Below are 13,218 nucleotides of genomic sequence, written 5' to 3'. Positions count from 1 at the left end.
TATGAGGTTAGGATTTCTCACTGTAGAAGGCACTAACCCTACAGAGTTTGGCAAAGAGCTGAGCCTAAGAAGCCAAAATAAAGTAGAAACGTTGGAAAGATTGGGTTTATGGAAAATGATGCAAAGGAAAAAAGAGGTAATTATTAACCTCAAGAAAAATAAAGTACACAAAAAGCAAATATAATCATACTACACTATCTTGCTCTATAGTACATATTTCCATAGGCCTAATCAGACAAACACGGACGGCAAATTTAACAAAAAAAAACTGTGATATAACTATACGGAAAAGACGGAGTGTTAACACAGCCCCTGAAATCCTCAGTTTTTATTAGCGAAAGTCTAAAGTTCAGGCATGTTACTTTAAAACTTGCAGATATCTATCAGAAGAAACAGCTAAAATATTTCAGTGATTATCTCTGAGGAATGTGATTGGAAAGGTAGAACACTTTAGTACTATTTAATTTTTAAATTTTGTGCATGTTTTATATCGATCACAGATCTTGAAAATGAAGTCAATTTTCTTAAATTTTAAAATAACCTCCCACAGAAAGATGGCAAGTTGAGTACATATGTTCAACTCTACCCTCTCCAGATACCTCAGTGACACAACAGAGAAAAGATGCAGAAAGGCACAGAGATATTCCAGAAAGAAGAGAGAAAAAGATAAAGAAATAGAGAATAAGAAAAGATCAGAAATTTAATGCAAGCATTGTAGGAATCAAATCATAAGACTCCGGGAAAAGAGAATGGAGAAAATGATGAAAAAAAAAATCAAGTAAATAATTCATAAATTTTTCCTAGAACTGAAGAACATGAAGTTTTAGACTGAAAGGATCAAATAACATCCAACAAAACGGACAAAGGACTTCCAAACCAGGGCACATCAACGTGAAATTGAAAAGCAATAGGGAAAAAGAGAAGATCTTGCAAGCTTCTAGGGAGATGAAAAGAAGTTATGTATAATGAGATCAGCAGTGAGAAAAGCACCTGTTGTTCTTCTCATGGTAACAGAAGTTAAAAGGCACTGAAGCAAAGCCTTCCAAATTCTAAAAGAAATAATTTTATAGTCACTCAACCTATTCATGTAAAAGCATATTACAAATCGCAAAGGTTCTTAGGCACTCTCAGGCATCTATCAGAAGATGTGTTCATACAACATTAGAGAATCTAAAAAAAAGGGAAAGCCATGGAATTCAGGAAACAGGAAATCCGAAGGTTCTATTTATCAAGTCATATTAAAAGGGATCATGAGCTTACTGGTTTTAGGAAGATGAAATCCATATGAAGGCTTTCAGTTGCTTTTTGGAATGTTAACATATTTCATGTGCTTTTAGATTTGCATAGCTATGCTTTTACAGCATTCTGAGCATAAAAGAGATTACAAGAGGTTTCAACTCTTACCTGTAGCACAGCAGCAAATAAGTACACTACTATGAAGATGACAGTTAAGGACGTGTGACCACTTTTCATCAAATGAATAGTGTAGAGGAAAATTAAATGTCCGGGAATCACTAAAAGCAGTAAAACTTGAGCAGACTTATTATTCACTCCTATAATAGAAAATATAAAAGTTAAAACAAAGTCATATTTTGGTTAATAACAGGTCAGTTATTAACATTTAAGGACTACTTTCTACTTACTATACTGAATAGCACTGCATAAAATTCTGTTGCTGGGGCACCTGGTTGGCTCAGCCAGTTAAGTGCCCAGCTCTCGATTTTGGCTCAGGTCATGATCTCATAGTGGGTCATGAGATCAAGCCCCACATCGGTATCTCCTTACCCTCCCAACCCTCCCTCCCCCACTGGGCATGGAGCCTCTTTGAGATTCTCTTTCTCCCTGTCCCACTGCCCCTTCCCTGCCTATAAGCACCCATATGCACATGCAGGCATGCTCTTTCTCAAAATATAACAAAAAAATCTACTCCTGAAATCATTGTTTCACTATATGCTAACTAATTTGGATGTAAATTTTAAATAAAAAAAAATAATAAAAAATATATATATAAAATAAAAAATTCTGTTGCTAGCAAAACATTTCAACTTTTCACAATTCACTTAATTCTTTGAAATTCTTACTGTATGTTATAGGCTAATTAAATGACAGGAAATTGATAAAAGCTTGCTATGAAGAACACTGGCCAGACTTTAATGTCTATCATACTAATAGAGGGAAGACAAAAGAAAACACATAAAGTTCCTAAAGCATAGGAATGTTCTGGTTTTTTGGTTGTTTTTAAACGTTTATTCATTTTGAGAGAGAGTGAGCCAGCAAGCAGGGGAGGTACAGAAAGAGGGAGAGAGGGACAGAGGGAGAGAGGGAGAGAGAGAGAGAGAGAGAGAGAGAGAGAGAGACAGAAACAGAGAGAGACAGAGACAGAGACAGAGACGGAGAGACTCCCAAGCAGGCTCTGCACTTAAACCACAGAGCGCGAAGCAGGGCTCAAACCCACAACCGTGAGGTCATGATCTGGGCCGAAAGCAAGAGTCAGATGCTTCACTGACGACAGCCACTCAGGGGCCCCAGGAATGTTTTAATTTTACTTTTCCTTTAGAGTTCTTTCACTGCTATTTTACTGAGCATTTCTCATCCCCGTTCAAAAGTCAAGAATGACCTTTATTTTGATCAAAAAAGAAGTGACAGGAATTGTGAGATTTAATATAGTGGTCTTAGTTTTTTGGTACTCACTGCCCGGGTGACATAAACAGGACACTGTTCCTTGTGACAGAAGTTATCCCTCTCCTTCTCTTTGGGATCAAATGCTTACATTTAGAAAAGCCAAAAGGATTAATACAGTAAAGACAGTACATCCGTCTCTCTAGATCACCTAGATCTAGATAAGGTTCCTCTTTCTTGACTCATGAACAAGGTATCCCAGAGAAAAGAATGAAAGACAAAAAGTATACAAAGTTCCTCAGCAGCTGCAGACTTGACACAAATAACTTTTTGTTCACTGAGATTTAATGAACACAATCTATTCTACTTCCAATCTATTCAGGTCTCAGAAAAAAAAAAAAAGTCATGCAAAACTCTGACAAAATAGGTATTCAGCAACTGTTGCCTGCCTATGTGCTCAGAGCAGAATTATTCCTGATATAAGATGCAAAACTCCAAAGCACATACCTGGACCAAAAAAAGTTCTAAATGGGTAGTAACAACCTTTGGGTTCCTCAGGCAATTCTCCAGGAATGCTATGTAAGTGGAGGTAGGTAGAAATCCTGCTAGCCTGAATGGCCACCAAATTACCACCAATACCTGAAACATAAGGAAAAACAAAGCAGTTATCTTTCTATTTTAAGCAACTTGCATAAATTCAACCAACGGCAGGCCTTCTTTGTGTTATGTGCTGGGCAATAAAACAAGCAAAAAGAATTTCTTCTGAAATGTTGACTTATTTAATGTTGAAGTAGATATTCCAAAGGCGTAAAGTCATTATTAGGAAAGACTCTTGCATTACTTTTTCAAATCTGACTCACCGACTGAAAGCAGACCAGACTAAATAATTGTTTTAAATTACTACCACGGCCAAGGTATAAAGCTAGGTAGCAAGGTATTTAATGCTTACCTCCTTAATGAAAGGAAAAATAAGCTTGATTTTTTTTTTTTTTTTCAAACAGACAAGGCTTGGTACTTTTCTGCTCAGGTTCCTAAAGAAATTGGTGGAGGAGACTGAAAAAAATACTCCAGAAAGTAATCTTGTAACCCAGATTATTCTCTCAAATACTTTACAGACATGCCCTACAGGAAACATTAAAGGGATTTCTCTCGGCAAAAGGAACATAAATCCAGATGGAAATCTGGAACTACACAAAGGAAAGAAGGATGCTAGAAATGTAAAATATATCAGAAAATAGAAAAGATATTTTCTCATTTTTAATCTCTTCAAAAAACATCTGACCACTTAAAGCAAAAATAATAACAATGTACATACAAGGTTTATAACAAAGTAGAATGTATGACAAAAAGAACACATAAGAAAGAAGAGTGAAAATCCAAGTATACTGATGCAAAGTTCTTATCCTTTATGTAAATGGACTAAATTATTATTTGACAGTGCTCTGTGATAAAGATATACATTATAATACCTAGAGCAGTAGTTTGCAAAATATGGTCTGGGGTCTGAAGGAAGGTTAATTCTAGAAATTCTAACTCCTTGCTAGCACAAGTCCCAGAGGGAAAGATTCACAGTACACATTAGCATGATAAAGATCTTTAAGAAATCCTGTAGTGTAGAAATCTATTTGACCTAATGCTTCCCAAACTGAATGGACAACAAAAACTCACTTTTCAAGTTATACTTATTAATATCTCATAGAACTAGTATTCTTGTGATATATATACACACACACACATACACACATACTCTAAAGTTTATTCATTTATTTTGAGAGACAGAGAGAAAGCACGAGTCAGGGAGGTGCAGAGAGGGAGAGAGAGAGAATCCCAAGCAGGCTCAACATGGTCAGCATGGAGCCCAATGCAGAGCTCGAACCCACGAACTGTGAGATCATGACCTGAGCTGAAGTCGGACGCTTAACCGACTGAGCCACCCAGGCGCCCCTGAAATATATTTTACAAAATGCTACTAAATGCTGGGAGATGTGTTAAAAGATGTCCTAAGCAAAATATCAACACTGATATGCCTTAAACAAAGTGTGTATTCTTGTATCTAATAAAACAGATAAATTAGCGATTATTTTGAGGGGGAAAATATCACAGGCTTTGGAATCGAGGAGATCTGGGTCTAAATGCTGAGTTACCACTTACTAGATATGAGATGCTGGACAAATTACTTTCTTATTGGGAGGATTAAATGATATGAAAGTGCATAAAAGACCTGCAAGTTACCCGGTACACAGTAGGTACTCACTAGTTAGTAAATGATGATGGTCATGATGATGGTCATGATACATAGGGGTCCTTTAAATAGCACATCCTCTAACACATTTAAAATGAAATTCAATTCTCAAAAGTTCCACTTTTTTGAGGACCATGGAATTAATCTTCTCTATCAATGTCTTTAAAGAGTGGAATTTAACATGAAGTGAGCTCCTTGTGATACGCAGCTAAGAGATTTACTTACTGGGATACAAAAAAAAAAGATTGTACTGCCACGTAATATGATGGCTTCCAAGAAGAGCACTTCAATGAAGCTCTAAAATTTCTTTTGTAAAGTGAAATAACAGAAATACTGATTAAAGTGAAATAACAGAAATACTGATTAAAACCTTACTCATGACGGTATTGTTGTAATTTACATTTTTCACTGAAATGTTGGACAATACAGCTCTAATGGCATTAGTGGGTAAAACTTATGCTAGTGACCTCATCAACTAATATTCACTGAATAGGATTGGAACAGGTGGAAGAAAAGCAGTAATCATTCCAAGCAGTGGAAATTAGATCTTTGTGGGGCCCCCAAATAGGAATCCGGTTAGAAAGATAAAGGAAAAAGTTGTACGCAGCCAAGAGCATATAGAGGGCCTTGAAAAGCGAAGCAGAAGAATTCAAACTTGATTTGACAGGTAGGAGGAAACCACTGATAAGTTCATCATCTTAAGTCTGATGTAATAAAAACAATGTTTAAGGATGACTAGTCTGTTAGTGACATTTAATTGGCACTGAATAGGGAGTGGGTCAGGAAAGCTACTTTGTTACTTCAATGATGGCTGAAGTGAGATATTAGCAGACTACAATGCTGAGACTGTTGTTGTATAAGTAAGTGAAGAAGTGAATTACGTTAATGGGTGAATAGACAAGGTTTGGTCATGTCTACTCAAAGAGGATGAAGGGCCAGGTTGATGGTGCCATGATTTTAAGGGTGGATGATGGGGAGGAGTGTGGCACTAGGAAAATCGGGAAGGGGATCTAGAGGGGAAATTTCTTTCTTTTTTGTTTTTTAATGTTTATTCATTTTTAAGAGACAGAGAGAGACAGAGCATGAGTGGGGAAGGGGCAGAGAGAGAGGGAGACACAGAATCTGAAACAGGCTCCAGGCTCTGAGCTGTCAGCACAGAGCCCGACTTGGGGCTCGAACTCACAAGCTGTGAGATCATGACCTGAGCCAAAGTCAGACGCTCAACCGACTGAGCCACCCAGGCACCCCAAGGGGAAATTTCTTTACAGACATTTTATAGCTACACAGAAATGTAAATGTTCAGTTGAAATTTTAGATATGAAGTTAGATTTTGGAGAACTTGCCTTCATAGAACATATTTTCTTACACATAAATATAAAAAGCAGTTTATATTAAATGTGTAGCATATCCTATGACAGGTTTTCTCTCAGGTAAAATTACTTTTTAAGTTATATTGGTGTAGGTTATACTAAAATCCAATTTAATGAGCCAGCCCAAAAGTCAGTATAACTGGATTAAAATTATTTTATTAAATGGAATACATACAAGAAACCCTGTGAACCTAAGTATTACAGTTCCCACTTTATAGGTAAGAAAAAAAAAAAAAACATAAGGCAGATTTTAAAGGGATCCGCAGAGAAGTGATAGATGTTAATGGGCTGCATTGACTTAAGCAATGCTTACACCTAGCTAACTCTAATTTATCCATAAAAATTGACAGCGGCAGCAACAAAACAGGACAGAGCACATAACCCAAAGCCAGTGATAATCCAGAACTGAAATGTCATATTTTGCTACATTAACCTCAAAAATCAGGTATGCCTGATTCTCAAGCTAAGATCAAGTGGTAAGAGTAAAAAAAAACAGCTTTTTTCAAAAATGTGTTGTGCATACTGAGAACAGGGAACATCATTTCTACCCCAGATACCACCCTGGGCTTGGAGAGAGAATGGAAGGGAAGGGAAGATACACCTCTTAAAATCTGAACCCTACGATTCTCGTTAGTGCCTAGGAGTACGTAATGATTTGTTGCCATCGTGAAACAGTGTATCTCATTCTTACCATTAATAACCGGTGTGTAAACAACAATCCCCACCAAGTTTGGATCAGATACAGTTGTGTCCAGAATAAGGCCCCCAATGCTGGAAGAAAATCACACAGTTTAGGGAAGAGAAAAGAAAACACACTAATTTAAAGCTGCTCTTTACATACAAACACCTCTACTTTTAAAAGTAAACATTTCAGACATTTAAAAAACAATAAAAAGGAAAAATATTCAAAGTAAAAATCAATGTCAACAGTGAAATGTTGAAAATAAAACATGGCATGAGCAGTAGCCCTCTGTTTCCGTTCTCATTCTGATCTCCAAGAGGTGTTCCTCGTAAAAAGGAAAAGAACATAGGGGCACCTGGGTGGCTCAGTTGGTTAAGCGTCCGACTTCGGCTCAGGTCTAATCTCACTGTTGGTGAGTTTGAGCCCTGCATCTGGCTCTGTGCTGATAGAGCCTGGAGCCCTCTTCAGATTGTGTCTCCCCCGTTCTCTCTGTGACCTTCTCCTGCTCACACACTGTCTCTGTCTCTCTCTCAAAAATAAATAAAAACATGAAAAAATAAAAAACATAAATAAAAAGGAAAAGAATATGCTTTAAGTGCTTTAAAATGTCTGGAAGGATATATAAGAAATTATTAACAATGTCCATCTCTGGGTGGAGGGGCAGACAAAAGACTGATGATTATTTAATATCCTTCTGTATTTGTTAATTTTTTAAAACCATGTGTATTTATTGCTCTTATAATTTAAAAAATAGGGTTTTTTTTTTGTTTTTTGGTTTTGTTTTGTTTTGTTTTTTTTAAGTAAGCTCTAAACCAAACACAGGGCTTTAACTCATGACTCTGACCCCACGATCAAGAGTTGCATGCACTAGGGGCGCCTGGTGGCTCAGTCGGTTAGGCATCCGACTTTGGGTCAGGTCATGATCTGGCGGTTCGTGGGTTTGAGCCCTGCATCAGGCTCTGTGTTGATAGCTCAGAGCCTGGAGCCTGTTTCGGATTCTATATCTCCCTCTCTCTCTGTTCCTCCCCTGCTTGTGCTCTGTCTCTCTCTCTATCAAAAATAAATAAACATTAAAAAAAATAGGTTAAAAAAAAAAAGAGTTGCATGCTCTACCAACTGAGCCAGTCAGGTGCCCCTAAAATCTAGTTTTTAAAAGAATATTTCTTCATTTATGAAATTAACAAAGCATTAAATGGATCATTTTTATTGTGTTAAAACTATATATATATATACATATAAATAATCTTATCACTGGTAAATTGAAATAATGAGCTGTAGCATAGAAAGGGCTGATTTTCAGAATGGAAGTCTGGAAAAATAACATATAGCTACATAGAAGCAGGCCTTCAACTTCAATGTCTCAATGGAGCTCCGAGGGTTTTTTTAAGTTTCAAGACCATTACTAATTGGTTAACTTCAGTTTCTTGGTCTAAGCCCTATAAAACATTAATAGTCCCAATACTCCATGGGGTCGTACTGCCTAAATTTTCTAGGAAAATGCAATCTACATCACACAAAAATAAACTACATGTTATCAGAGAATGGAATTGATTGTCAAAATATCAGATCAAAATATTCTTACCACTACTTGACAGCTAACATTAGGAACTTATTAAATCTTTATTAATTTTTTAGTAAAATAAATGAATTGTGACTTAATATGCCTAAATTACTAGAATTTCCCATTAAAAGTTACACTATAGGGGAACCTGGGTGGCTCAATTGGTTAAGCGTCTGACTCTTGTTTTCAGCTCAGGTCACGATCTCACGGTTTCGTGGATTTGAGCCCCACATCAACACGTTGGGCTCTTTGCTGGAAGCACTGAGCCTGCTTGGGGTTCTCTTTCCCTCTCTCTCTGCCCCTCCCCCACTTGTGCTATCTCTGTCTCTCTCAAAATAAATAAATAAAGTAAAAAATTTTTTTAAAAATTAAAGTTACACTGTAAAGTCCAAAAATAGTCATCCTTAGCAGTATTTTCATATTTTAAGCTCTAATTTAAAATATACATATATATATTTCATAGAACTAGTTATGTATTAAAGAATAAATCTGTGCCAAAACACATAGGTTCATGCTGTGACTGTAACATGAATATTTGCTAAAACACATTTTAAAATGTTTTTATGACCCAGATAACAAAATATAGAAAAATTAGAAACTACAAACAAAAAGAAGAAAATAAAAATCAACTATCATGACATCATTCAGAGTTATACTGTTAGTATGTTGGTAGCTAGACTCCCAGACATTTTTAAACACTTAGATTTTTAAAAATGAAAACCCACATTGCAAAAGTAGTTCTCTCTTCACTGTTATCAAATTTTGATTTTATCCAATAAACACATGTACATTATTTAAAAAGTGACAGTGCCGCAAAGCCTATTACATAGCCCCTGGCCCCTGCCCCCAAAACCTGTTCTGCCCCAGTAAATTTTTTTTCAACTTCTGTAGCTGTTTCCTCTGGCATTTAATTCTGCGTTTCCAGATAGCATGTTTATACTGTGATTTCTTGATTTTAATTTTAGACACTTACCTAATGACCTCCACTATGACGGATGAGGATTTAGTCTCACTTGCCCTTCTCTCTCCACCTAAGACCATTCATAAACCCCTTCCTCCCCGTATCCTGCCAACTTGGTTCTGTAGTTCTGGGTGGAGTATTTAGGGTTTACCTTATTGTGACAATGGAATCATTATTCACAGCAGGACCACCAAGTGTCATTGGATTTCCCCACCGTTACTTGTTGCTCTGTCCCATATTTTTCCTAATTTTTAAGGTACTTACTACTAATTCAGCCTCAAATTTCTAACAAAGTTAATGAAGTGCCTCTGAATAAGTCAAAGTCACCTGGCAACCAATCAATTCTGCTTTTTTTTTTCTTAGAGACATTCCTCCTTGAGCCCACCGTCCTCCTGCCAACCTGGACGGTTGCCTCTAGGCCTGATACACAGCTGTCAACCTGAACTTCAATCTCCCATGCTGGGTCTTTGAAAAAGTCCCAGCATTTCATAGGACCCTATTGCCTGAAGCTTCCAGGAAAAAAGCAATCTACATCAGAGAAAAATGAACCACAAGGTGTCATGGAATGGGTTTCCTCATGCCCATGTCATCTTCCTTGATTTATTTCCTCATTTTGATAGACTGTATCTTCTACCAGCGTTCATATGAAAGGGTACACAGGAAGCAAAGTTTTTGAGATCCTACATGACTGAAAATTGTTGGATGCCACTCTTCCATTTAGCTGATACTGCAACCATACTTTGTGTTCAAAATAATCTCCCTTCAGAACTTTCTTGAAGGAATCACTTCCGGTGTTGCTACTGGACATCATTCAGATTCCCAATGCTTTATATGTAACTTGTCTTTTCTCTCCAGGAGATTTTGGGATTTATAGTAAATTTATGATTTGGGGCCCTCCTCGTATTCACTGTGCTTGGTACTCAGTGGGCCATTTCAATCTGGAGGCCCGTGGTCTTCAGTCCTGGGGAATTTTCTTGCAATGCTTCTTCGAGAATCTCTTCTTATTGTTTACCTCCAGTTGCCCGCCTCTTTGTTTTCTGTTCTATTTTCCAGAACACTTCTTCAGCTCTGTCTCCTAACTTTTCTACTCAGTTTTTGGTTTGCTTATTTGTTTCTGCTCTTCATATATATTCTTCGTTCCCAAGAGCTCTTCCTGCTTTTCCAAATCCTCCTTATTAGAACGTTCTGTTCTTACATTGTGGATGCCATAGATTCTCTTCTTGCTTTAAGGGCCCTGATGAGAGTTTTTGAGGTCTTTCAACTATCCCTGCACTTTCTTGGAGTACCGTTTTTCTGGTCTCTGTCTTTCATGTTAGAAGCCTTGATCAAATGTCTGGTGATGCTTTTACTGTCTGCTCCTCTGTCAAGGGCATTGCAGAGCACACTCGTCAGCAGGTGAGCCTCCTGAAGAATGGTCAGGTAGCTCTTTCACTCAAGGACCCACAAGGGTCAGTAACCACCGAGTTTTTCTCTGGCTCTCTGGCGCTGATGAGTTACCCCAGGAGGGAATTAGTCTAATTTTTTTGCCTGGGGGTATAGGCTTGACTACCAGCATTCCACGAGCAAAGAAAAAGAAGTGGGATAGGGTTTTCACTGCTGGGCATCTAGATTTTCACTTAATCCTACTTTCCATACAGTGCTTAATCCACACCCTCACTTGGGCAGGTGTTTCTTAATCCACAGCTTCTCTGATTTAGTCTCAACAGAGTTAATTCTTGTCTTTTGCCAAGGTGGGAGGGGGCAGTCACTTGGGTGGTCAAGCTGGAGAAGGGCTTTGAGGGTCTAATTGTTTCTCACATAAATTTTCAACCAATCTTCTCCATTTCAGCTTTGAGAAGTACTTAGTGCCTCCAATTTCTCCACGTTTCTGGGTTTCTGAGGCTTAGATCAGCTCGCTTCCTATGGGTGTCCCCTCACCCTGCTGGAGGTTAGGCTTTATCCTTTTCCATTCTGGTGGTTCAGCTAAAAGTCATCCATCTGATTCCTATTTTACTAATTTTGTTGAATCTCTCACCTGCTGTCCTCTCTGCTCCCCTTCTGCTTTTGTGGTTTTACAGCTTTTCTGTTCTATTACTGTCACTTTAGTAGTTTCAGGAAGGAAGACAGTAAATGCGTGTCAATATACCATGCTTAACAGGAAATTCATACCCTTTTCTAGCTGGCTCTTTTCACCAAAGGCATAATGAACATCTTTCCACGTTAACAGAAACGTTGCAGTGTTATTTTTAGCAGCGAATATTCCATTTCGTGACTATACCATAATTTATTTGATCACTACCTGGTTGCTGAGACCTCTACGGTGGTCTCTCTCTTCTTTTGTTATTAAAAGTTCCTCTGTGATGAGGACCCGTACAACTTAATCATTTGCAAATATCCTTAATTACATCCCTATGTTCTGCCAAAGTCCTAGAAGGAGAAGTAGTCAAATGGTACGTCCATTTCTAAGGCTGTCTGATACTTATGTGAGCAACTTACTATTAAAAATAAATAATGCCAGGCTAACACACACACACACACACACCACTAAACCTTACTCGTCAGTCTGGTAAGGATTTGATTGGAGAAAAGTTTGAAACTGGTAGCGAAATGAGGTATGTCTACTCATTCCAAGAACTCCTGTGACTAATAGCTCTATTACATGTGATAATAAAGATGTGAGTATATAAAATGACTGAACCAAGAAATGACGTTTTAATGTATACACAGATGCAGGCATATAGAACACACAGACAGATACACACACACACACACATTTTAATACTAACCTACTTATAACCATAGCTGTTATGACAGGCTCCCAGCCTGAGTGGAGAACTGTCCTCGTGGCTGGATGTTTGGCAGCTATTATAATCCAGATAGGAGTTAGAGCCAAGAAAAAGACACCAACTAATGGAGAAATGTAGTAATACCTCTCTAAAATTAAAAAAGAGACAACATTTCAATCTCTCTTCTAACCATGGAGCAAATGTAGATATTAAAAGTAGAAGTTTCCCAGAAGATAGGATGTTATCCAACATATTCACATGCTATATTTTCTATAAACTTGAAACAAATTTAAAACAGTAGATAAGGTAAAAATATTAAATAATGTAACCAAAAACTAATACATTAATTCAACAAACATTTATGGAATTAGCTATCTGTGCTAGATGAGAACTGCAATAATAATGATAATAATAATAATAATAATAATAATAATAATAATAATAAACAGTAAGAACAAGAGTAAAAAAGCTAACATTTATTTGGCTTCTATTATTTACCAAGTACTGTGCTAAACACTTTCAACTCAACACATCAACTCATGTGACAGTCCTCACAAATATGAGGTAGACACTGTCATTTCTATTTTATGAAGAAAACTGAAGCTTTGGACCTTACGAACATGGCTAAGAGACAGCAAGAGTTGGGGGGAAATGGAATCTGACACCAAAGTTAGTACTCTTAACTCTCGAGTCAAATGGGATATTGTTTTGACCCACAAAGATCTTACAGTGCAAGCATTCCAAGGAGTATTGGCCAATCAATTGATAACAGATATCCCCATATTGAATAGTGTTCCAAGCTCCAAAATAAAATAGAAAAACTAAGTTTAATAAAGTTAAACACATTTTTTCACTGCTGCACTTCTCAGAACCCTTAATATTCTAAGACAGAATATAGTACAACATGTTAACCATAGGTTGGCCAGACCACCTAGTTTCACATCTAAGTGTGACAACTTACCTTGGACAAGAAACTTAATTTCTATAAACTTCAAATTCCTTATCTATAAAATGGCAA

At 37.2% G+C, this 13,218-nt stretch overlaps 1 protein-coding gene across 7 annotated transcripts in view; it reads right to left on the bottom strand.

Annotated features, from left to right (window-relative positions):
• The window catches only part of SLC41A2 (solute carrier family 41 member 2), a 126,814-nt gene that overhangs the window by 39,092 nt on the left and 74,504 nt on the right, over positions 1-13,218 (bottom strand). For all 7 annotated transcript variants that reach the window (XM_086712483.1, XM_086712484.1, XM_086712480.1 and 4 more), the window contains 4 exons: positions 12,201-12,348; positions 6,923-7,002; positions 3,127-3,258; positions 1,405-1,553 (listed from right to left, as the gene is read on the bottom strand). In XM_086712483.1, coding sequence (XP_086568609.1) covers positions 1,405-1,553; positions 3,127-3,258; positions 6,923-7,002; positions 12,201-12,348 — 509 coding nt within the window. The remainder of the gene's footprint in view (positions 1-1,404; positions 1,554-3,126; positions 3,259-6,922; positions 7,003-12,200; positions 12,349-13,218) is intronic.

Source organism: Puma concolor, chromosome B4 (assembly GCF_028749965.1).
Source record: "Puma concolor isolate L17-30 chromosome B4, mPumCon1.1.hap2, whole genome shotgun sequence".
In the NCBI taxonomy this organism is placed as follows: domain Eukaryota; kingdom Metazoa; phylum Chordata; class Mammalia; order Carnivora; family Felidae; genus Puma; species Puma concolor.
Note: the sequence above shows the minus strand (reverse complement) of the source record. Positions and strands in the feature narration are given on the sequence as shown.